Source organism: Ambystoma mexicanum, chromosome 10 (assembly GCF_040938575.1).
Source record: "Ambystoma mexicanum isolate Mex_15411 chromosome 10, UKY_AmexF1_1, whole genome shotgun sequence".
NCBI classification, from domain to species: Eukaryota; Metazoa; Chordata; class Amphibia; order Caudata; family Ambystomatidae; genus Ambystoma; species Ambystoma mexicanum.
The window spans coordinates 1,412,637,963-1,412,664,339 of record NC_090932.1 but is presented as its reverse complement, the minus strand read 5'-3'; the positions used below and the strand labels follow the sequence as shown (position 1 = coordinate 1,412,664,339).

Here is a 26,377-nt window from a genome sequence, read left to right as displayed (position 1 = left end):
AATAGTAAGCATTGCTGCGATGGGATAGAGAATTCAATGCAATCGTTGTGTATTTTGTTTGGGAAAGAGTAAGAGCTGCTGCGTTGTAAAAAAAAAAAAAAAATGGACATGGGTTGTTCACATTAGCCTGCTGTTTATCTTGGCATTATGCATTTTGCAAATATGTTCAGTCTGTGTACTAGATTTGAAACAACAAAGATTAATGGGTACATAAATTCGTACATAAATGCATGGTGAAACAGCATGGATGGATGGATGGATGAAAGATAGAAGGCAAGGATGTGATGGAGAGCTAACATCTTGTTTTAAAAATCCATTAGCATAACCTTTTGAAGTTGCAGGAAGGTTATGTTGCAATGCGGCAACAGAGACTTTTAGAATGCTACAAGAAGTTTTTATTACAGGGTTATATTTACAGTGATGTTGTTTATACACGGGATGAATGGAGTTGCGTGCAGCATGATGTGATTCCATTTTTGGTGATATTCATTTTATGCTTCCTGACTTGTTTTAGTTTTTAACCATCTTGAGGATTTGCAGCTTGTAAAGTTGTACATAAAAGGCAGCATGGACTTTTAGATGGTGTCTCTACAGTTGTTTCAGAGGCATGTCATTATTGAAATGTTATATTGCTATCTGATTTATTAAGCACGTGATTTGATTTGGAGTGTGGGTAGGGCCCTGCCCACACCCCTCAAGTTACTTCCGGTTGTAACTAAGATGTTGTTGCTTGATTGTCTGAGTGATTAAGTTACACGACTGTGAGAGGTTGCATGGGGTGCATGTAACCAGTGTGACGTGTGCGTGCACTGACTGGTTGTGGCTGGTCAAGCGGCTCTGCGGAGTCATGGTAGTGAATTGTATGACTAGTGGTAGTCTGGTCAAGCGGCTCTGCGGAGTCATGGTAGTGAATTGTGTGACCAGTGGTAGTCTGGTCAAGCGGCTCTGCGGAGTCATGATGGTGAATTGTGTGACTAGTGGTAGTCTGGTCAAGCGGCTCTGCGGAGTTATGGTAGTGAATTGTGTGACCAGTGGTAGTCTGGTCAAGCGGCTCTGCGGAGTCATGGTAGTGAATTGTGTGACCAGTGGTAGTCTGGTCAAGCGGCTCTGCAGAGTCGTGATGGTGAATTGTGTGACCAGTAGTAGTCTGGTCAAGCGGCTCAGAGGAGTCTTGATAGTGATTGGTGTGGCTCTGCGGAGTCATGATAGTAATTTGCGTGGCTCAGAGGAGTCAGGGTAGTGATTTGTGTGGCTCAGAGGAGTCAGGATAGTGTTTTGTGCTGAGCCATGATGGTGAGTGATTCATTATAATTGTTTTTACTTGAAGTGTTGTTTCTGGGGTCATCCAGGAGTTTCTTCTGGGTGGTTCTGGGAGCTTGGCAACAGAACATCTTGGTAGTGGGGTTACCTGGTGGTTTTTAGTAGCTATGAGGGCTCGAGGTGTCTGGCCAACACATCGAGGAAGTATGGTGGTATGGTTGACTGGTTCTCCACCAGTTGCCTCTGTTGTGAGTGTTGCTATGAATGTTGAGTGGTTGAGGATGAGTCAGGTGAGTGTGTTTTAATTGATTGGAGGCGCCTGTCTCTTCAGTTGCCATGAGTCTATGGTCTGGTGTAGTAGGTTAGACATGTTCCTTGTAGGTGTGTAGCGGACTTCGTGCCAGCCCGTATAGGTGGCTGTTTGTGCTCAGGTGTGGCAGCCCTGAGGTCTACCAGTGGCAGTGGTAGACGGGAGGTGGTCTGTTTTCCTCAGGTTGTGTATGGCATGCTGGTTAGTAGCCCAGAGGGGCAGGTCTGTGCTCCAGCGTGGCAGGCTGGTGACCCGTTGGTGGCGGCGACGGGTGGAAGGTGATGCGTGATTTTTTGAAGGACAGAAGTTGTTGTTGTTTAGATGGTGGGGTGCCGTTACTGGATTGTTAGTTACGCCTGGTTGTCCAGCTGTTATATTCTTGGTCTTTTAGAGTGACTGGCAGAGTATTTGTGCTTGAGGCCTTGTGATGGTTAGGTGTGATGACGGCTTCAGGTCATGGTGTGTTTGAGGTGTGAGTTAGGATTAGCCTTCCCTTCTATGGTTTATAAGGGAAGGAGGTGTTAGGATCAGCCTTCCTTTCTTATGGTTTCTCTTACTGAATGCTGTATGTATGTGATGATGTCATTTGTGGAATGTATGAGGTATCTTGGAGTGTTTGTGTATGAATGGGTTCTAACCCAGGGAGTTGATCTAAGGAAGCCTGGGTGGTGGGAGCCAGTGGGTTTCCCTCATGATTTCCTCCTATCTCCTTATGGACTTGATGAGCCTTGATTTTGTACCTGTAACTGAAGAACCTGAATAAAGCAACCATTAAGCATACCTGCAACTGTATCCTGATTATATCACTATGACCCAGACCGGGTCATAACAATGACTGGCCAGTAAGTGTATGCCACAACTGAAAAGCAAGGGAGAAGTTGCACCTTCCTCATTGAATTATAGTCCAAATATATTCATAGATTGGCAGACGAAACCAGCTCATGTATAAGCTAACTAGGAAAAGTATTCCATTTGCACAAACGACTGACTGTGGGGATCTGTTTTGCAAAGTCAAAGAAACTATAGCGCATGTCCCCATTTTACAAACGGTGAGATGGACACTAGACCATTATTTTGCCAGATGGGAGAGATTAGATCTGTATTATTGCAGAGGGATGAGATGAGAGTAAAGCCATCACATTTGCCTACAGGTATTACAAAGCTTGACGAAAAATATTCCAAGATAGAAAAGGTTTAGTCAAAATTAGGAGGGGTCATAAGCCCTTAGTAGCTATGTTGAGAAACAAAAGGACTGAAGAGAGTATCAAGGAGGTCTGCCAGAAGAGTAATAGGGCTTCAAGACTTTTATTTTCTTTAGCAGAGCACAAAGTAGGCAAAACTAATATAGCGGTGGATGGAGGAGGATTTTGGGAAGAGGAGAAGGTGTACAGTATGAAGACAAACGTTTCAGAAAAGTGAAGAATGAGTTAGCTGTGAACAAGGGGTAGCTAGTGAAAGGTGACAAACGGTCCCACCCAGAGGGATGGACAGCTCTTGGCCATGAATGCCATCTTGGGTTATCAAAAATCAAAGCCATCATTCGAAGTGACTATATGTGGACTTGCATGGATGACATTCTCAGAGATGATTTAGAGCTGCATTGAATCCTGCAATGGCAATCAATTCTCTCGAATGTTGTCCAGGTTCGTGCACAAAACTTCCACACTGATGTGGAAAGGGTTGTTTGGAAGGTCCCAGCTGACCAATCCTTCAGAGGTTAACAATGGCCTTCTGTTAGGCAAGATTGTATGCAGTACCCTTTGGGTGCACTACAACAACCCTGACTTCCTGGCAAAAGAAACCCAACCTTTGGTATAAGTCTGCACTACACAGGTTGGTAGCGTGTGGAGCCGCCAGGCTCATCTCAAGAGGGGTCAATGTGAGCTGTAGGGGAGTTACACAGAGATTCACAGTGACAAGTATTCAAATAACTCTTGCACACAAGGTTTCTAGATAAAACAATTATTAATTTATCAGTCAGTTAGAATAAGCCTTTTTCAGAAGGGAGCAATATAAAAACACCACACAAATATACTTCCAAAATAGACACTCTTAGTTATCTAAATGAGCAAATACCCATTTGGGATGTCACACAGGCACTACCTACACCCTCAGGTGACTTCAATAGCGAGAGTGCTGTTGGCATTAATATATCACTGTTGCATTTAGAATATTCTTGGGAGTAGTGTTAAAGAGAAGAGGGTTCAGAATAAAACAAGTATTCATACAGTCATTCTCAAGCAGAGCAGGTATGTACTTTCAATACAACCACTCAATGCAAAGTCAGTTAACCCTTTCCTGGAAGGAAGGCAAAACACATAAGCAGAAGAGAGAAGAGTCATTCAGGTAGCCTAGGTCAGCCAATGTTAAGTTAACAAATGTCAAGTTGAACTGAAGCACTTCTTGCAGGTAAGTAGAAAGTCTTTTTCAAAGTCTAAAAATTCTTTGTAGAATAGAAGCTATCAAAGTAGAGCCACAGGCTGATTAGGCTTGTGAAGTAAAGAAGCTGGCAGCAACTCTACACATGCAACCAAGCAAGTCTGCAATTGGCTGCACAACAAGAGGTAAGTTCTCTTAGACTTTACATACCTTTAGGCTGAAGAAAAAGTGCAGTAGATGACTTCTGTTCCTGTGCAGCTGTACAGATCTCGCTGGTTCTGGGCCTCAGTCGTGGAGACAAGAGGGAGGACTTCTGGGGGCTCATGCACTGCAATGGGATGTCACGGCACGCAACCGGCAAACTTCAAACAAGTGGCTGTTCGGTGTTTCAGCTCCTCAAGTCTACCGCAAATAGCAACACTGCGGTTCCTGGCTGTCGAGATGGGCTTTCCTTGCTTCTGGGGTCCCACACTCTGTTGAGGGGGCTCAGGCTCGGTCAGTCCTGCTTCCTGGGAGTCCGGAGGATCTTCCTGGAGCTCTTGTCCAGCTTAAAAGCAACGCACACAAACTGGTGTTCCTGTCCCTGGCTATCCGGTTCCAGCAGCGACTGCAGTGGATACTCAATCAGCATTGAGAGGATGTCCAGGTTGCTTACTTTGGAGTTGCTCCCATCAACTCAAAGGGAGAAGTCGTCCTTGCAGGAGCTTCTCTGTCAATACAAATTTGGAGTTTCAGCACAGCAGCAGGGCTTCATCAGGCAAACCAACAGTCCAAGAGTTGCAGCAGGCGAGCAGGCATCCTCTTCAAGTTCTTCTTCGGATTCCTTCGTGCAGTGGTCGACTGCCTTCCAAGCCAAAAAGCCTTGTCTTTTATGCAGCCTGCTCCCATTCATTCCAGCCTAGCTGTCAGTCACCCAGCAGGGTGGCTGTCCTTGCCGACAGCCAGCCGGCCAATCACCTAAGAGTGCATTCCTGTCTCCTAGGAGACTAAGCACAGGGAGTTTCGGGCACCTCCCTCACTTCCTGCCCCCACCAGACACCCTGGAGCCAGAGGCAGGTTTCACTTGTGAAGCCTGCCAAAGACAAAACGTACAAAAATCTCAAGAATGATCTTTTCACAAAGAAATGGTGAAAAAAGAAGACCGGGCCATTTTGACAAAAATGGCACCCATGGGTGCTTTACCGTGGCTGCGAACACAGCCCGCTATAAAATCCCATAACGGTAGTAAAAAGTAAACTACTGCCACCAGCCATTCAGTGAGGAAAGGGTAACAAAAATGTTACATGAAAAGCTAGACAAAGGGGATACTGAGTAACCCCTCCAGCACCCTATTGTAAGATAGTGTGTGGTGGGTCTAAAAAGTTATACATGTAAGTAAAGTCAATTTCTCTTTACTGCTCTGGGAAACAGTAGTTTATCCCAGAGAAGTTATTTAAACCTTTGGGAAATCTGAAACACTTCCCTGTGGCACTGCACTCAAGGTGCTGTGACACAATGTAAAAGATGATGCCTATGGAGTTTGTCAGACTCCACAACCAAAAGAAACACCGAGTACAAAATCACAAACACATGAGAGGGAGGGGAAAAAGGGACTCGCTCTCTCCAGGATAAAAAAAAAATAAAGTCCTCAAAATCCAGCAACGTTGCTGGGGGTCTCTAAGGTAGAGGGATTTGGCACATTTCTCCCTAACACCCTCTCTAACCTCTACAGATCGGTCTCGTCTATGGTCTATTACTATGGTAACAACTGCAGGCTTGACTCTTTCGGGGGGGAAAGCGCAGTGGACAAAATTATAAACTTCCAGATCTCATCTCTCAGGAACAATGCCTCTCAGTAATCAGAACACATGGCTTGGATCTATAATTAAATGATAAAAACAGACTTTAGTAAACCTCTGACCTTTTACTGATCCCAACTACAACATGATAAACTCCTTTTCCCTCTTCCTTTACCTGGTTGCCTCCTCTAACAGCTAGATGACGTATCAACTTTCAAAAGAATGTGCTTTCCTGATCTCAAGTCTTTTTCACGACTAAACTATATTTATATTGTTTTTAACATTCTGAATTACTGCTACCAACTGAACAATTTGCAGTACTTAGTCTGTATTTAAAAATAGTTATATTCACTCATCTCTCTGTTACTGTTGTGTTTTGGTTCCATGCCGAGCGCCAAAAAACTGACCCACTCAAGTAATTATTTGGATGAAAGGCAGTTGAGAATGTAGTTCAAACGGCAGACACTTTATCCAATCAGCTCTGTGAAGAATCTCCACTAGCCCACCTCCCTACAGGAATTTAGTCAAGAAAAAAGATGAACCTTTACCAAACCGTATGCTCCCACACATACCTCAAGCACATCTTTTTCTCTACAACAACCTTTGCCAACCTCTTAAGATGCTGCCTTTGCCGGAACCTGACATTGCTTTATATATCCTAGGACACTTAAACACGGGAATAAGGCAGTTCCTATATAGTGGTCCTCAATGGTTGGTACTGCAAAAGGACAATAGTATCCATTCTAAATATAAGATCAGGGATGATAATCAAATTCCCCTGTATGATACATAGCTGGTTTCCTCAGAGATATTGTCATTCTTAAAGGAGAATGGCATCATCCAGTCTAATAAAAAGGGTTTTGAATGAGGGAGTAGATTGACATCTTCGGCACTGGGAGACGGGGTGACAGAGGCTGACCAGGCACACAGTTCAGTGCTGGAGGCCATCTGAAGCTGGAGCAGTATCTGAGCGACCTTGGGTGAGACGGGAGGAAATACTGATGAAGGTTTCCATGTCAAACTGAATTAGAAACCTCGCCAACATTCTAGATAAATATAAGTCAAGTGAGGAGCTACTGTGTTGAACGGGATCAGTTAGTCAAGGCTAAGTGGAACATTTCATATTAGGTGCTGTTTATTTTTAACATGCATGTAATTCTGCATTTTTGTTGAATACCATTGCTGTGTTTTTTTTCTTTGTTCTCAAAGTGTATTTCTCTTGCCAAGTTCCACGTTTCCAAGGACAGTTGGTAAGACTGGGCACAGCTAATCACGGAAAGTTATTGCAATATATTTGCACTGTGAAACACAATGTGGGCATAGCTGTTACTCTGTCTAAATTGCATATTTATATTTTACGATAAAAATAACATTCCAAAGCTTGTAGTCCTAGTGTATTTTTGCTGCAGTCAGTAATTTTATTCGATCTTCACAAAAGAACTGGTGGGTGATAAAAAATATCTCAAAGTGAAGAAACTGCTGTGAACTGTCTAGCTAGAGAGATTGAATGAATGTGCAGTATTTCAAATGTTCCTGCTTTACAATTGTTGAGACCTGGCCATAAAAAGTGTAGTGTGGAATCATACATAAGATACCATGAGGAAGCATAAATCATTCATCCAGAGTGTACCAAGTCCAGTATTGCGAGTATTGTTAGTGACCGTGGTCAAAACAATTACTAGGCAATATTCAAAAATGTGTCTCACCACCATAAATAGGTATTATTATTATTACCCCAAAATATATCCTACATGAAACATCATTGGCGTGGGCGTGGAAACGCACATGTCTAGAAGCAGCATCTATGTAATCATCTTTTTCACTATACAGACAACTGGCCCATGTGCGCACAGATTCAATGTGGCATATTTATTGCAAAGAATGTTTTTTGCCATTTGCCTCCGATATGTGTTTGAGGAATACATCCTAAGCTGCTTGCAGTAGGGCGCACACAATGTTCTCTTCTGGCTACGGGGATGGTAAATTAGAAAGAAATCTGATCACATCAATTGCTTCCATAAATTAAAAAGATTAACACAAATACACACAAACAATTCACACAGAAGTGCACTTACTCCCTAGTGATGTTTAATAAGGTGACCATCGTTTCACCTCCAAAAATGTGCCCATGTTAAAAGTCTATTAGGTTTTGAGTTTTGTTCTGGTGCTTAACAGGATCTTCGAGTCTAGAGACATCAGTTATTCAGTGAGCATTAGTGGTACCAACCCCTTTCGGAGTATAGTGGTTTGAGGTTTACGATTACTTACCTTCCTGGGAACAGTCATGATTATGGGCTCACACTTTCGTTCATGAAGTTTGTAGAACCTTGGGGTGGAAACATACATGTCTTCAGTTAAGCAAAGTATAACAGAAGCAGTCAATTCTAGGCCAACTACAAGAAATCAACAGTTTGTAAATATGAGCTTTAGTATGGATTACAGAAGTTCAGAAAAGCTTGTACCGACCCCCAACTAACATGGCACTGTCAAGCGACTTATTTGAAAAGCATCAGAAAGGAGTTACTGAATGGGGTCACTTTTATTGTGGTACATATTTTGAAACCTTCAGAATATCAAAGTGATTCATACAAAACAAACCATGCGCAAAGCAATTATCCATGCAACGTGGTGCACAGTCTATGAGTGTCATCATTCAGGCTTTGCAAATGTGTAAAAATCCCACTAGACCTGCAGGGCCTGTTCCTTAGTTTACATACTCGACATAAGAGAAATGCGCTTGCCCCAGGGTGACCGGTGACAAAATATTTACCAGTGTTTTTGTTAAAATGGAGCATGTCACCATAAGCACACTTCATATTTGGAGCAATGCTGCTATCTTAAAGGCCAGCCATGCGCAGTGCACATTTTATTTGCCAGCTACTACAAACAAAGTTGGTTTGCAGTAAATGTCAAGTAAAAGTTTCAAACATCCCCATACTTGCCAGCAAGGTTGAGCACTATGCAAATGGTACTCGCTCTTCATAAAGTATACTCGCCAATGTGAGTGGGCTAGTAAGATTTAGCAAGCCCTGTCATTCTACCATCTCTTGAGGATTGTTAACTGGGCTGGGGAAGGAGTTAGAATGGATCTGTGGTACATGAATGAGACATGGTTGTTAAGGGTGCTCTACAGTGCTGAAGGTTGAAACAGGCCCTCAGCCTCAGTGTGGCCCTCAGTGACACTGGAGGTGGAGTGACCTATTGAAGCAAGGAAAAACAGCACAGGGCAGGAACATGCCATATGCCTCAATTACTTACCAGTAATCAGATTCATCCTTCTTAGAACCAGTCCATTTCTCTTGATTTTCTCCATTTCCCAGACCAGTTATGGATTATCATGCAGGTACAGCGGCTGCCTGTGCATTCGCTGGGCTTGTACGCATATGTTTTATTAAAGGGAGTTATTTAATATTCTTCCACTTGATTTGCAGTTTCTGTAGATTTGGGGACTTTTCATATGAAACCGGCAAGATGACAGAATTATTTGCCTTTACGATCAGTGTGCAGTCAACTGTGCATGGGATGCAATACTGGGGGGCCTGAGAGTGTCACCCTGCCAGGACGGCAAGTTAAGCACCTTCAATTCAGAAGCTGAGCTACCTTTTATTTTATTGCTCGTTTCCATAATGCACAAACCTAACCCAAGAGTATAAGAGTGCAGAATATATCCAGAACCAAATACACATTGGGTTTAGATCTTTGCAGAACTGGAGTAACAAATGTTCCCGGTGCAAAGAGGATGGCAATGAGTTCCACAGATGAGCTAAAGGAATGGAAAAGGCTTGCTTTGAAGTTTTAGATTGCGACAGGTATATTTATCTGTACAAAGACAATCTTCAGTGCGGGTGATCTTACATCCTCCAAATATCACAAGAGTATCAGACAAATAAGGAGACTGGCACAGGACCCCAGCTATAAACAAAATAAGCTAATTTAAAGAATGTGCAAGACTCCAGAGAAAGCCAGTGCAATTCGGCCAACAACGGAGCAATACAATCAAAATTCCTCCATCCAGGCAGCAACCTGGCAGCTCAATGGAGAAAGGATTTGAGGGGCCAAGGAAAATACTTGCATGCGTTCATCAAAGAAGCATTGCCACAATCCGCACAGAGAACCACCAATGCTTGTGCAAACAATAGAAAAAGTTAAAGCTGATTGAAAAATGTGCAGCTTTAAACTTTTTATCAATATGAAATATTTCACTCGAGACTTAGCAAGTGGAACTACAGTAGGTGAAATTCCACTTTTAGCAGCAGGGCAATCGCGGTTGAACCTTAGCTTCCCAACCTGGGGAACCTGAAGATGGGGGTATAAGGGACTGGGTGGGGCGGCAGAAGAATTAATTCCGTGTTTAGAGAATTAAATATAAGATTTGTCGAGACCTCAGTCCGCCAAATTTGGCATCCTCATCACATTGATGCCAAATTTAGAAATGATATCACCCAAAGGCTTAATCTGTAAATTAAATGGGAGGGGGCAGACGGAAGCGAGCCCTCAGGTACACAGCAGGAAATAGCGATTGAGGAGGTTCTCAAATACACACTAAGACCTGGGAGTAAATTAACAAGCCCGGTTCATTCCAGACCCATCCGGGCAGCAGCAATACAGTGTCCAGCGAAAGCAGTCAGTGTGGAAACTGCCGCCAAATACAAATGTATTTACATGCTTCCCCGCTATCTGTAGTTTATTATACATAATTTGAAGTGTTGTGGATTCCATACAGTAAACACAAATCCAGATTGGTTAAGGACATAAATGCTGTTGCCCATCAATATGCTCAGTCGTTTGCAGCATCACTGCCTCCACCAAGATTTTCCCCAAGAAAGGGAGACTGGTGCTAGACCGATAATTGTCCAAAACATCAGGATCTAAAGAGTGTTTCTTTATTAACGCAGAAACCAGCCTCAAATTCAAATAAAATGGAAACATCCCTTGAGTCAAAGCTGGATTAATTAATGCGCGGAGAGAAGAAAGTGCTGAAGTACCTTCTAGAGTTGTGGTTATTAGATAAGAGCTCACTTAAAGTCTTGGGGTCTTCGAGAGGTTAGTTAATTTTAGTCCTGGCAGGAGAGACTAACCTTTGGCCTTCAAAAGTTGATAAATGAAGTACCTAGAAGGAAGTACTGGTAGAAAGTCTTAAGGGCCTGATTCATAGAAGTGTTTTAGAATGGCCCAATCCCATAGCAGAACGTTCTGTGAATCAGGCCCTACATGTTCAACGCGATTGCAACACGGAATGCAATGTAAAGGAGCTCTAGTATGCAGACCAATGTAGTACACTGTGTTACTATTAGACTTGGCAATTATCCATCATAAGGGTCATTGCTGCCCTGATAGTCAACTTGCCAGTATCACAAGCTCTTAAGGCAGATAACTGATAAATCAACAGCTGCTGTGTTTCCTGTACGCTTCTTTGACTTTCAATGCGCTAAACTGTCATTTAGGTAACACAGCAAAGGTGCTCACCTGTGTCTTCAGTGGGTAGGCAATTACGTTTCTGAATTGCAGCACGTCCAACTATTCTTGTGGGATGAACTGGGTGCCATGGATTCTCCATTTTCACAGCTATGGAAGGAGCATCGGTCAGTGTTCTTACTTAGCCTGGTTGAAATCCCTTCTCCTTCCAGGTTTAAATACTATAAGTGAAGGCTTCACTCTTGGGGCCAGCAAGTTGGCTCAGAAGATTGGACACAAAGGAGTCTCCTCAACTCCATCTATCTGGGGGCATTTTTGCAGTTCCATGGGTTTTGACCCCCTATTTCTTTCATCCCTAAATGTTTCATTTTTAAATGGTCACCGCTTTGCAGCAGCAAAATGCTCTGGGGAGGCTGCAGACCTCGATCAACCCACCACCTGCCGACACCCTTAAAAACATTATCGCTTTAGCAAACGTATCATCTCTACCTTATATATTGCAGGCAATTTAAGAGCTTTGAAACACATTGTGTATAGGCGCTATATAAATAAACCATCATATCATATCAAATGTATTGAATACTCTACAATGAAAACACTGGGGTAGGATTATGCCCTTTACAATGATTTTGTTTTGTTATTTTCAGATCCTCATCAAACGCTCTGATCTTTCCTTGATGGTGCTTGAAAGATTAGTTTCCAATTGGCACTTAAAAATGGTAGGCGGAATGACTCAAAATTTGGACCAGAAGACTCCAATTTCAAGCTGGTCGCCTGAACTAATATTTGAATTTCAATCATGCATTGCGATTGGCTGGGTAACACTCAAAGAGTATGGAATCAATCTTGGGTCGACCGACATTGTACACTAACCTTGCACTTGGGGCTGCCTGCCCCTATGGGAGCCCAAAGGATGCTGCGGGTTGGGGGTGAGGCTCTTTAAAAAGGGATCACAGTGACTGCTTTCAATAGAAAATATATAGCTTGTGGTGGGTCCGTAAACAAAAGGGGAAAGGGGAGCTCAGTAGAAAAAAGTTTAAATACCAATGGCCTAGAGTCATGAAAGATTACCACGTCGCCCAGCTCCCAATAGACACAGCTCTGGGACATTCATCCAAACCATTTGCCCAATGCTGCCAGGGAATGTTTGTGCACCAGTGTTAAAAAAATGCTCAAACACACAAAGCCAATAAACTGCCTTTCAAAATAATAGAGCTCAAATGCGCTCTGAACAGAAGATCACATTAGATTATAGCCACGACAGTGCTATTTGTGAAACAGCTGGGCTAATTTAGGTTGGGTATAGCGCAAGGGGTTGCTTTGTACAGCCACTTGAGATAAAATTAAGCTTAGACTAGCAGCGCGTCTTTTGAAAAAAGAGGGTACTCTCAAGCTACATCATTACCAAACCCAAGAAATGTACTAAAAAAAGGGGTAGTCTGATTTTAGCAGTCTGCCCAAAGGTTACGCCTAGGCCCTGTAGGTAAAGCGCAGACTAATGGCAGTCTTACACACAGTACCCCCAGTGATAGCCTGTAACAATGCTGTGCGGGTAAAGGCATGGCCCGAGGCTGTGCCATGTGGACAGAACTCATCTCCAAAGTACCCATCAGTGATGCCATTTGTAACATCTGTGAGGGCATTGTGTGCGTTATGGTTCCTCAAATATTAATGTTTCATTTTATGATTTGGTAAGGTAATGAGTTCCAGGTTTCGGCAACTTAAGAACTGCACTTACCTAAACTGCTAAGCAGCAATGGTTTTTGACCAGAATTTTGGAGATTAACTGAGAATTTGTAACTTTTTTTTAATAACCTAGGTTATTATGTGAGCTTAGTAGAGAACCATAATACCCTTAGGAAAGCATATTGCAATGAGCGTACATATAGTGTAGATAGAAAATATGCCTAATGTTCATGTCTTCACGTATGGTCACGCTTTATGACCGTCTGCTGCCATAGCCATATTTTGTGCAGGTTCTATACTTAATCGCTACCAAAACCAAGTAGACTGTACTAACAATAATGATTACAATGGAGGCCACAATAAAAAAAGGAGACTGTGGCCTTCATCAACTCTAAATGCATTGCCCTACTTACACATATTGCACATAGAAAATACCTTTCAAACTCGAATCTAAAAGGAGATTTTCATATTGCTTACATCTTTGGGTACATATTTTATGCCCTTGGTCGAGTCCGGAGGTCCGGGCCCAACCGCATAAGTTCAACTGTGGTCCTTCTTATATGGATGTGTGTGCAATTACAAAATGCAAATGTATATTTAAGTGCAGTCTTACCTGGAGATTTCACATTTGTTCACGTCTAGGCCCCTCTTTGGCATGAAACCCATCCCCCTCTGTGGCTCTTTGCTGCTGAACGTGCTGAGGTAGTGAACGTATGGCGCTTCATCCGTGATCTCAAAGTAGCGAATACTGCTGTCACCCTGCAAGGGAAGCACATGAAAGGAAACAATGAGGAGTCCTTCTAATTGTCAATAACTAAAGTTCAGATCATCACTCTAGAAATAGAATAGGTTGGCGCCCACTGGATTACAATAGACACATGATCCTGTCTAAACATGTGAACATTGTGGGTTCTCCTGCCTACACTGCCTTTATTGACCCAAGTTTCGCTTTCATCCACCTAGCCAGGACAGTTTATGGATGACTCTGGGCCATTTCGGCGTGCCCAGATCTCTTCGTTTGAGGATTATGGCTGTCCATAATGACTCGAGGGTGCACGTTTCTTTAGGGACTAGAGGCGCACTAAGTGACGAAATCAGGGTGTAAAGGTCTGTGTGCTGGCCCCCCTTCCTTTTTAATCTATATACTAACTGATTGGAAGCGCATTTGCTTGCTACGAATGTAGATGTCCCAAGGTATGGTAGTAGGAGGGTGCCAGTTTTGAGCTGCGCAGATGACAACATGCTCCTGGCACCCACACCAAAATCCCTTCAAATGCTGGTAGACCGATATACCGGTTATATTTCTGCCAGGGGCCTAAAAGTCAGCCATAACAATTGCCTAATAATGTGAGCCTCAGGCAAAAGAAAGATTAACCCCGGAATATGTATGAATGGCTACAGACAGAGGGGGTGTGTTAATTTGGACTATCTGGTCATTAGATTTAACACAAGACTAACTTGGGGCGACCAAATTGCCAAGTCAGAGGTAAAAATAAGGCAGGAAGCATTTTCAGATTTGCCAAAACTATTCAGCATCGCTCTGCAGACCATATGATACGATATATATGTGGCACTTATTACGCGCCTCTACACAAGTGTTTCTAGGCGCGACAAGACAAGGAGGGGGGGGGGGGATCCAGGGAGGACAAAATATCGATCTTACTAGACCTTGTGTCATTCAGATGGCGCAAGTGCAGGAAAGAGGGAAGGAGGGAAGAGGGAAGGGGAGAAATGACATGGGGGAGGGGAAGGAGGAAGTGCAGTTAACTCACAAGTGCATCCAGCGAATGGCTCTAAGTGCAGAGAAGGGACTTTAGGGCTGCAGATACAGACCCTTAAGTGCTGGGGGGGCCTGTTTCAGAGTGGCAGGGAGGCTGTTTCAGAGGGAGGCCCCAGCCAAGGAGATAGATCTGCCCCCAACTCTCTGCTCGGAGAAGCGTCTGACCCTCAGAGAATTGGAGGTGAATGACAGGAGAGCTCCAGAAGGAAGATGTTTTGGAAGAGAAAGTTGAAGGTACAGCGGTCCCAGGCCCCAGAAAGACGATGCAGAGGGTCTTGAACTTGATCCTTGCAGCTACGGGAGCCAGAGAAGAGATTTCAGAACTGGAGAGATACGATCCCCGGGCTTGAGGCCAAGGACAAGTCGTGCATTCCTGTTCTGGATAAGTTGTGAAGGTCGAAGAGGCAGGAAGATTTAGAAAGAGGCTGTTGCAATAGTTCAGCCTAGAGAGGACCAGAGCTCTGGTGACTGAGCTTCCGGGGAAAAGTGAGAAAAGGAAGAAGAGCCGGGGAGAGTGGTTAGACTCCTGGGGGGGGCAAGAGAGAGAGAAGAGTGAAGAGAGAAGAAGAGAGAGAGAAAAGAGAGAAAAGAGTGAGAGAAAAGAGAAAGAAAAAGAAAGAATAGAGGAAACACCCCAGTTGGACCTGTGAGGGTTGGTCAGTGAAAAAGGAGGTCGACCAGGCCAGGGCCTGATCAGTAATACCAAAGTTATCGCTGAGGTGATTGAGCCGGATGGCATGGTTGACTGTATCAAAAGCAGAGGATAGATCGAGGAGAATCAGGACAGAAGGGAGATGAGAGTCAAGGTTGGAGAGCTGGCAATATAAGGAGGCACAGCTATACCAGCAGGGATGTATAGGAGTGAAATGTGGGGATACAGGAATTTAGTCTGCCTAATGAAATTAGAAAAATCAATTTCTGACTAGATTACAGTAAGTCCCGCAGTCCACTTCGGTCTATACGACTCATTTGGAGACCGCAATGATATGTCTAGCAGACCTTGTTCATTCCAGACAGGCTTTATTCTGACATAACTTCAGGTCGGACAATCGGGAGAACCTAACCAAGACACTAGTTACTACTAACCGACTGCCATTTACTAATTGGAGTTTACTAGTTGGCTGGCTTGGCGAGGTCAGATCCCGTTTGTGTAGGTTGGGCTTGGGGGCCTGTTTTGAGAACAACAAGCTGCTAGCTAAACTGCCAAAACAGACTCTGAAGCTCAAAATTATTCTGTTTTTTGCCGACTTCAGGGAAGAAGAAATGGCTGGTAGATTCCAAGTTAGACTACACTTACCCTCTTGCCCCACAATGGGAATGGATACCTAACTTTTGTGACAAAGCTACAGCACAGGAACGTTCTCACTAGAGCTAGGGTTAATGCTTTGCCACTGGGAGCACGGACGTCTCGATGGAAAGCAGGAGACAACGCATGACGTGTCTGTGGAGCAGGTTACTGAGTATTTTAAGAGACGTGGCATAAGACATGACACAGCTGCACTCACCTTCCTATTGGAGTGCTCGGAGGCGAGGGTGGCTGTTATCCTGGCTAGTTAATGAAGCAGGGCATGGAAAAAATAACTTTTAAAAATGCTGCCATCTCAGTCTAAAACTGCCAACTGACAGGAAGCACAGACTGCCCTCAGGGCTGGTACATTGTTTTTAGATCAATTTGTCGGACATTCGGGAAGGCAGTTTTAGCCTTGAATTTTGGCTGCTAGCTCCAGACTTGCACTTGTATGTATTTTTCATCTCTTCTGTACTTCTCTTGCACTCTTTTGGGGTGAGCTAAATCTGCACTTAAGGGATCCACTTTAGCGCTTAACTGCTGTTTCCATTGAAGTTCTGTTGGCTGCTAATTGCACTTTAGCTCATCTATTCAGCGCTCAGAAAAGTGCATACATTTATACTTCAGGCATTCTGTTAGTGCCTAACTTCTATTTACTTGCAGAAAAGTGCATACATTTATACTTCAGGCATTCTGTTAGTGCCTAACTTCTATTTCCTTGCAGAAAAGTGCATACATTTATACTTCAGGCATTCTGTTAGTGCCTAACTTCTATTTACTTGCAGAAAAGTGCATACATTTATACTTCAGGCATTCTGTTAGTGCCTAACTTCTATTTCCTTGCAGAAAAGTGCATACATTTATACTTCAGGCATTCTGTTAGTGCCTAACTTCTATTTACTTGCAGAAAAGTGCATACATTTATACTTCAGGCATTCTGTTAGTGCCTAACTTCTATTTACTTGTAAAAATGCGTACTGTTGGCTGCCAACTGCATTTTCCTGAGCGCTGAAAGGTTGAGCCAAACGTGTACCCAAGGCTTTTGTCAGTGCCTTGTTGCATCTTCTAGAAGGATTTATAATTAACCGAGTGTCACTTCTAAGATATGAAAGTACTTGTAATGCTATTCAAGCTTTTTCTTCTTTATTATATTGGTGGTAACAATGTAGGGGAACTGTTTTCCTTGTGGACTTTTATGGCGAAAACGTCGAAATAAAGCATTTGACTGCCAAGTGACACATGATCTCCGTTTGAGACCGGATGTAAGACTTTGAGGGGCTGGTGGTTAGATGCCCCCCCTTTGCTCAGACCCACGGGGTGCATCTAAACTGAAATCTTTCATCTCTCAACTGAAACAACGAGCTTTGCAGAAACTGTGAAATACTATTGATGGGTTCAACCACTGGTGACGCAGATATGCATCTCTCCCAGCCACAAAAAAGCACATCCGCCCAGGCTACACCCAGGCGTCACAGTCAGTGCAAGGATCCTCGCCATCCTAGGCAAAAGGTCATTGTACTCCCCCACCCCACCCCCACTGCCATTCCTGCGTGTCCTGAACATAGCATGCCCCCAAAATGAGTGTTCACCACTACGCATGCAGGTCCTGAGTCACCACCCCACTGATCCCTCCTTCCAGGCACCAAAGATGGCAAGGAAATACCCTTCACTTGGCCGTGCATTCCAGCTGAGCAGATCCTTTGCGATCTGGGATGCCTGGGAGGAGGATAGAAGCGGAGCTGCCCCCGCCCGCCCTGCGTACTTGGTATGTTAACCAAAGCAGCATGCGATGGTGCATAGCCAAGTCCTCCACCATCAGTAGGAAAATGGGGTGTTCGCTTGGCCTCCCGACCCGGTAACAAGTATGTTGAGCGGAGGCATGCCCTAAGCAGCTGGGATTGGAACTAATCTTACTAGTCTAGTGTTTTGTAAATATGTAGTGGCTCACAAAATGCAGCCGTGAAATTACTCTGGTCCTACTCTGTTTAAAGTTTCGAAATTGTGTTACGTGAATATAGGTCATACTTAACTCACTAAACCGGACAGCTCTAACAAAAACAGTGTAAACGACGCAGAAAACAGCGCGTGCAGCAAAAGCGCGAACTTCCCCGACCAGAAAAGTACAATATGGGTAGCATCAGAACAAGTGACCCCCACACGCAGAACAGCAGCCCAGAAAATCCGCATTGCAAGTACTCAGACTCCTCTCCCAGCATTGCTTAAAATGTTATATCCATCAGGGTAGTCCTGCTAATGAAAATGTTTAGGAGAAAATTAGCTGCAAGCAGAACATACTTTGTCCTAGTCTGAGATTTTTCTAGGAAAATGCCATGAAGCTTCTTACTGCTGAACTTGCATGTGAACCATTCCTTCCTCCTTCCCCTAACATTAGGGCGCATGCATTGGCTGTACCATGCTCTACTGCCAGAGGTTCCAGGACTATCATGACTAACTTGCCTGAGGGTGACCTGGTTCTGAACACATTGTTTCATCAAGACTTCTTCTGGGTTTTTACCTTTGAGAAAGAGCATGTGGTGCGCAGCCCAAACACAAGTGCCAGTAGGATATAGCCCCATTTCCACTGTCAGGTTAGTGACTCGTAGACCTCCGAGCACTGGGGGTTTACAGAAGGGTATCATGGAGACCCTTTAGCTAAGAATACGGTAAATCATGGTAACAGAGGGGAAAAATATGCCAGTTCTGTACCCTGCTGGTCAGCACCGTACGAGGCAACTTGTTGGCTTAGTGCTCGAACAGCACTGCCAGGCTTGAAAGGGAGAGACAGCTTAATGGGCTAAAGCCACATTGCAGAGATCGCTGAGTAACTGACTGGGCACAGGCGTGAATCACAATGGGTTCAGGTTCACTTCCCCACTCATTCGTCCAAAGGCGCTCTAATGAACACCATTGAGAAGAGTGGTCACATCATCAGTGCCTAGACCATGATACAGCAAGGGAAACTGACATCTTGAAATCAGCTGAACTAAACTCACACACACATATAATCAAATGGTATGTTACAGTAACTGTTTGTTCCTTCTGCATTCCATCGCTACATATTGCATTCACTTTATAACTATATCCTAGATGGTTCTGTTTTCAGAGCTTTTGAAATCGCCATTTCATAAACTCACAACATTCTGATGGTTTCATCTCTTCCTATAAGATACTGTCTGTCAGCAGGCACTATAGAATCAACCCCAAGCACACCAGGTTTGGTGCGACCTGACAGCCAATGGGGTTACTCGGCTGGAAACAGAGTCACGTGCTTTGAAGATCGCTCAGAATATAAAAATGTGCTGAGCTGAGGCAACGGCCAGACCAGAATTTGGAGAAAAACTACACGAGGGACTCACTGGGCGAGGAATTACTCATGAATGACCAGAGCCAAAAAGAATTTGGGGGTGTGGTGGTGGAATGGGTCCATCAATCTCCTCTTTGAGTTGTGTACACGGGTTGAGGAGGGGAGTGAAATCCCCTGCATGAGTCTTGGGAAGGGAGGAGAGAGGAAAGAGTGCATAGTAATGTGTTCAGGGCATTTCACGGAGGAAACGAGGAATAATGAATGGGTACATCCACGCCCTGACCAGGCTGATGAACCTATATGCCATCACCCACTCTTGCCCACTCTCCCTCCATGTCAACATTCTTCCTTCCCTCTGTCCAATTCCACCCCATACCTGGTTCCTCATCTCCATATTTCAAACCCTTGACCACTCTTTCAAACACAGATTTTAAACAAAGTTTCACTCTTGCTGTACCGTCCAATCCTTCATAACCACCATCACCTGTTACCTGTTTCATAAACTTGTAGTTATTTATTTTTTTCATTTTAAAGTTCATGCCTTACGCTTTTCCCACTTGTTTCAAGTTTTCTTGCCTTATAGGGTGACATTGATTTTCCATGTGTTTTTCAAGCTCCAGTTCTTTCCGTTTCAATGGCGGTAATGGTGTTCTGCCGGGATGCCTGCTTCCACCATGGATCCTCCCAGGATAGTACTCCACCGAGCTACTCATTTCATTACAGACCTAATTTAGCGCCCGTTCACTTAAGGTCTCAATGCGTTTTACAAATTCATAAATAAATACAGTAGTTTGAACACATCACTCCTCTGATCTTTCTTAAATTATTTCCTATTCACTTTCAAACTTTGCAAAATGTCTTGTATGGCTTTGGTGCCTGGTCAATCATCTTACTTAGCAGAGAAGCTATGCATCTCCAGATGTTCGAGGAATAACAAGACTGCTGATGCTCTGCGTTTAGATATTCCTTTATTTAAATACGATTGTTATTCATCTCATGCCTCATCTGCTTCCCGAGCTTGGATTAGTCTTCTTCCCTCTATTTGAATTAAGGAAAGGCTCCCATAAAAACACATTTAAATGCACATTGATAATTGATGATATAGATGCACATCTATATAATTTTGAACTGATAGTTCATTTATTCATAGTTCCAAAGTGTGTTGCATTTTTATTTGCAAGTTATAATTTATTTGTAGATTTGTTTGCACTTGTACAGAACCCTATTTTGGAATGTTTGTGTTTAGTGATAACTGATATTGTTGGATGTTTTCACGTGTTATGTAAGAAATGCCTCCGATGTTCCCCGGCCAGACCTCTTCATTTATATATGGGTAATTCCAACACATAAAATAGCCTTGACAGATTTGAGGAATCATTTTGTATATTTCATTGCGCTTCTCCAATCGCCCAGGCCAGTAAGTGGTGCAGCGTGGAAGGCGAAGGCGTGTTGAGTGATGGACAACATTTTGAACTGCCACAGTATCTGAAGGGCAAGTACACTGGAATGTTTTCAAGGGGGAAGTTGGTTACAGGGCATCAGCTCCAGCTTATGAAAATATGGTATTGCCAAAAAACTGCAAGCACTATAAATATACTAATATTTAGTAAGCTTACCCAGAAACACATTCAGCCACGTGAACATCTATTTGAACAAGCTGTCGAAAGCTTAGAAATGACGTATTACCTTTCCACACAGATATATGATGCTTGTATCGGGGTCGTAGAAGGGTAGCAGCACTCCATTGCTCGTGTCCATTTCATGAAGTGAGATCGGCTCGTTCATATTTTTCTGCAAACCGCAAAAGATAACATGCATCAAACAACTGAGCAGGTTTGCAATTTCAAATACAAACAAGGTAAACATGCTACTATCTTGATTTTGGGGATTACTCTTCAGTGTTGCAGCCAGTCGAAGGTGCCATTTCCAAAGGTGCATCATATAACAATGAGAACCTTTGAGACAAGAGCTAGAAAAATGCATGTATGATAAGGTTACATGCATGAAGAAAACAAAGTTAGACTCCCGGTTTAGGAAGATGGCTAATATGTTTACTAAGCAAGCAAAGGCCTTTAAACTGGTTAACTCAGTGATTGACGGTCAAGTCTCGGGAGGATAGCTGAGGGGCAACGTGCTCGCCTTGGAAGCAAGACGACACGGAGCAACACAGGTTCGATCCCCGGTCGATGACCGGATCCGTGCTCTGAAACCAATGGCTATTAAGCACGTCATAAATAACTCATCATATCATAAGTCGATTCGTCTAGAAGGGCAAAGGCCAACTGAAGGGGGCAGACACGTGGTTTCTCTACAGAGGCAGCGTATTCAGGTGCTGGACCTATAGCACTGTAACACTGCAAAATGCACCCGTTCTGAGAACTAAGCAATTCTAGGAACACCACCATTTTCCAAGAACATCTCCCCGGCAGCCCTGCAATTGGATGCCAGTATTTTAGGCAGCACTACAGAAAAAGATCAGCTGTCACAGCAAATATTTTGACTTGAAGAAAGCAGATCATTCTAATCGTGTCATTCCGAATGTACCATGCATCAAGGGTCTGCAACATTTGGCTCACCAGATGTTGCAGACTAAAACTCCCAACTGCCTTACCCAGAAAAGCCAATGATTAGAGATCATAGAAGTCCGATTCCTAAACATCTAGAGAGCTGCGGGTTGTAGACCCCTACCTACATGGTAAACTTCTCGCTTCAATAGTTAAACATAGCCATTAACCCTGCACCAGGTGGCGTACATGGCCGGTAACAGCCCTCGGCCCAAGCTTAGGCAGGCGAGGGGGCTTGAGGCCACTACTGGGCATGTACACCTCCCCTCCCCCCAACACGGGGGTGAATGCTGGGCTCTGTCCCGGGTGAGAAACATTTTTTGTATTGTTTGTAAGTGGGAGACGGGCTCCTCCCATATTGCACGAGCCCAATCTCTCATGAAAATGTGTTTCAAAAAGAAGATGGCCCCCACCCCAGTAAATAGAAAAGAGAACAAGTGCCTTTTCTAGGACAGGTGCCGAGGATAGGAGGAAGCCCCGGGACAGGAGCAGAAAGTTCTGGTCCAGCAGGTAAGTGGGTAGGGTGTGGAAGGGGATTAGGGGAAGGATCTGGGTAATCTTGGCGAGGCAACAATCAAGATGGCGGCACTCAGGGAAGGGCCTCGGGTGGCCGGAGAAACGCAGGCTGTACTCTGTTCCCACCAGTTTTTCCAGCCACCTGATTGGCAAAGCCCCTTCCATTAGTGCAACTAGTTAATAAAATAATTATTTGTTGTGAATAAACTCAAAAGACATGATTAATTTAATGCACAACTACGACCATGGGGACCATTCTATGAAAACATCATAATGCAGTACATCCATGTCGACTTCAATATGCATTTAGAGGAGTCAAACCAATCGATCTTGAGAACACACATTTTGCACTGATTTGCACAACATACCGGATCCCAAAGTGCAAGCTGTCGTTCGCTCATGCGACTGAAACCAGTGGTGAAGAGGTTGCCGTTGGAAAGGAAGATGGCTCTCATGGGACGTGCGCCTTCATGGGCCTTATCCTTCTCCTGAAATGCACATCATTGGGATAGTGTAAGAACATGGATCTTAGAAACAGAATCATAAGAAGGCACAAACATCGACCAATTATAAACGCATTCAAAACGTCTACATTACAAATAAACAGGATATCTAAATACATGTGTACGCTGGACATTAAACAAAGCTAATTTCAAGCCTTTGGCAATACAAGAAGTGGTGTGAATAAAAACAAATTCAAGCAGTGACTAAAGGCATGGATTTTGAAGGTTAACTAAAGGTAACAAAACAAAAAAAAACGCTAGCCACTCCCCCTCCTCAGGACCCTCCCAAGATCGAAAATAGATGGCAGCCTAGATTAGTTATCATCTTACCTTTGCTATGGGACCAATGCATGGAGGATGAACATTCCTGAAGTCCGGATATGTGAGAATACTGTGCTTTAGTACGGGCCTTTGTCACTCAAGCATACGACAGTTGTTCCTGTATTGCAACATGTGCCTTCATACTCTAATATACTCCTATAGTCTGATGGTGGGGGCATACCAGCCATTAACAGCTGAGAGTTTAAGCCTGGGCAAAGCAAACAAAAAAGGCAATGTCTGCTTGCGCCCGTTAGTATGAGTGATGGTATAAGCAGGGGAAAAGGCGACTGCAGCTGGACCAACACTGAGAGAACACCATGGTGAAAATGGCAAGTCAGGAATCCGGAGAGCTAAATGAACAAAGATTAAAGACAAAAACTCGAGGGGTGGAAGAAAGGTAGAGAGGAAGAGTTAAAAGAGGACAAGGGGAGGGGAATATACTAGTCTCCATCAGGAGAGGCTCCCAATGTGGTTCTGTTGTTAAGGAGGAATTGGGGAGGGGGATACATTCAACAAGCATGGCATAGTAGCTGATGGCACACAGCGATTCCAAAATCTCCATCAGTCTAAACGAGGCGACATGAGGAAACAGGGTATTTGCGTGCAAGTTGTGGGGTTTAATGGCAGCCCCAGGATCAAATGAAATGAAAAAGGCCAGGTTAGGCCCCAAGGTACTGAAATACATTCTTCTCATGAAAAGGCACACTGGCAGAATGAAAAGCCAGCCTCTGAACTTTAACACAGCCAAAGTGCCTAGCAAATTAAAACGGTGTATATTTCTGCAGTTGAAACAAGGAATATGCAATAAATAAACAAGACTGCAGAAAGGAACTGGAAAGGCACATTGTGAGATGACCCACACAAATGCAGCCTTTCATTTTCAGCTGCACATTAAAAATGATGTGTGCAAATCGAGGGAAAGCCACTGATTCAAAAGAGCCCTGCATGTGATTGATCAAGTCCAGAAAAATGTAAGAACTATTCAACAAAGGAAGCAGGTATTTCTATTATTCAAAGCACAGAAGGCTAGTGTCAGAGTTACAACTCTTCTCCTGAAAGTTAAAGTGACCTTCCCACAATCACACACATTTTCTGTTCAGCCTCTCCAGTTAAAAGACAATTGCTTTGAAGTTTCAGAGCATGAGTGGAGAGCTGCATTCATGCGTGGTAGAGCCATTTATTGGTGGGCTGGATCAACAAGAGAGACTGCTATTAAGTGGGCTGAACTTTGTAAAATCCCCCAAATTTGATAAATGTTGTGGACCATCCATGGACTGACTTGGGTTTGGCCAGACAGATGCAATCTCTTCAGTATCCATTAACCCAGCTTTTGACTTCACAAGAATGATCATTTTACTCCAGGCTTAGGTCAACATTGAGGTCGCAGCCTGGAACAGATGTTCGAACAAAATCTTTAACTTTGAAATGAAACTCAGAAATATATATGTAAATATATGTGGCCATAGGTTTATATTAGGAATTACATTTTTCCCATTCACTTTTGTTGGGATGCATGCCCAGCTCCCTTGCCCTCCAAAAACGATTTAAACTAAGAGCAATAGAGTGAAGAGCGTGCTGAAGTAGAGATGCTTGATAACAGGGGGAGGTGGGAGGTAGACAGCATGGGCTAATGGCGCACAATATAACTGCACAGAAAAAAGCATACTGAAGTATGGCCCTTTTAGAAGTGAGGCCTAGCAAGGTCTCAGCCCTCCCATTGTATGAGAAAAGGCACACAGCAGGCCCCAGCCAGCAAGAGCAATCTTCACTCCACTGTTTTATTCTGTGCGATATTCTCCAAGGCCAGGTGAACAATTAAATCAAAGCCTCAGGTTTATCTCACACTGTAGGCTCATGTAACTAGAAAGGAATGTTTATTGCAATGTCTGGGCAAGGTTACACTCTGATCTGAAGGACAATCTCACAAGGGGTAGGGCAGAGGCCCAGGTTGCCAAAACATGATATGATATGGCATTTATAACGCGCCTATACACAAGTGTTTCAAGATGCGACGAGGCAAGGGGGGACAGAGACAACGATCTTACTAGGTCAGGTTACATTGAGATCACGATATTGAGATGTAATGTAGATTTAGTGCCCACAGGGCTACAACATTCTGAGGTATTCAGTTTGGTCTAACAGAAACCCACCATCGCAACTCTTAAATCCCTCACTACCGATTGATTGGTGTGTTATCCTAAACCTGCCACAGATACGGGTGGGCTGTAAAGAGGGAGCTGCAGTCAAAAGACTGAGTGATGCGTGTGCGGGGTGAGGATAATAAATGTAGGCCCATGCATTGAGGGAGTGCCAAAGTGTCTGTGATCAAATAAAGCTCCTTGCATTTGAGAAGGCTATCTTGACCTCGAAAGTAACCGCTGGGCTCATGCCCACCACCCAGGTGCACACCACGTGATAGAACTGTGAGAAAAGGTCTTGCTACAAATTTGTGTAAGGGTGTGAACTTGGTGCAGATTACAACCACGTGAATGAAGATTGACACCACGACATGCAACCAATCGGCTGAGGATTCATAGGGGACCGACAGTATGCGTATAGGTGCCCAACCAATGTGAGCGTTGGGATCATTGTAATATGTGCTTGCGTGAAGAGTGATGTTTTGTACCTTCTTTTCTGTAACTAGTTGTCAGGAACACCAGCCAGTTCCCAGATTAAGTCTATGGTCCCTTAGGTGGTTAATCCTGCTCAGATATTTGGAGGTCCTAGAATCAAGTGAAGTCTTGTTTCCTCAATGGCCGCCCTGTTGTGCCATGGAGGAACTAACTTTACAGGTCTAGTCTTTGACTGACCTTGGTTATAACTAGCTGCTTCATGAGGCAACTCGCGTTTCGCGTTACTGACTGCCTTGCAGTACGGACGCTTACCGCGGTTGTTCCTAGAATTCCATTCACTGTATTCAGCCCATTAATCTAGCCCCGTTATTTTCCCTTCCTTGTTTCCTCAGATTATCGTTTTCTGCCCTTCACTATAGTCGAGTGTCCAGCCTCCCTCCCGTTTTACTTATTTTCTCCTTAGCTGCACTCGTAGTTTTCCGACACCCGGTTTCCCTCTCAGAGGTTCTGAAGGAGGACAGCGGTTTTCTCACGCAAGTACAGTGTCGGTATTTCCAAGTTTATTGAAACGCCTTTTGTGAGATTCGTGTGAGTTTACTCACTTATTGTGCAGCAACTGTGTTTTAGTCATTTGTTTAGCATTTTCCGCCAGTCCGCCTCAGCTGTGCGCTTAGTGAGTTTCCGCGCGCATGTTATTAAC

General features: G+C 43.9%; 1 protein-coding gene across 1 annotated transcript in view; it reads right to left on the bottom strand.

Annotated features, from left to right (window-relative positions):
• The window catches only part of CORO1C (coronin 1C), a 513,234-nt gene that overhangs the window by 50,326 nt on the left and 436,531 nt on the right, over window positions 1–26,377 (bottom strand). The window contains exons 6-9 of the mRNA XM_069619459.1: window positions 22,649–22,768; window positions 20,887–20,991; window positions 13,442–13,587; window positions 7,996–8,053 (exon numbers count right to left, since the gene is read on the bottom strand). Of these exons, the coding sequence (XP_069475560.1) occupies window positions 7,996–8,053; window positions 13,442–13,587; window positions 20,887–20,991; window positions 22,649–22,768 (429 nt within the window). The remainder of the gene's footprint in view (window positions 1–7,995; window positions 8,054–13,441; window positions 13,588–20,886; window positions 20,992–22,648; window positions 22,769–26,377) is intronic.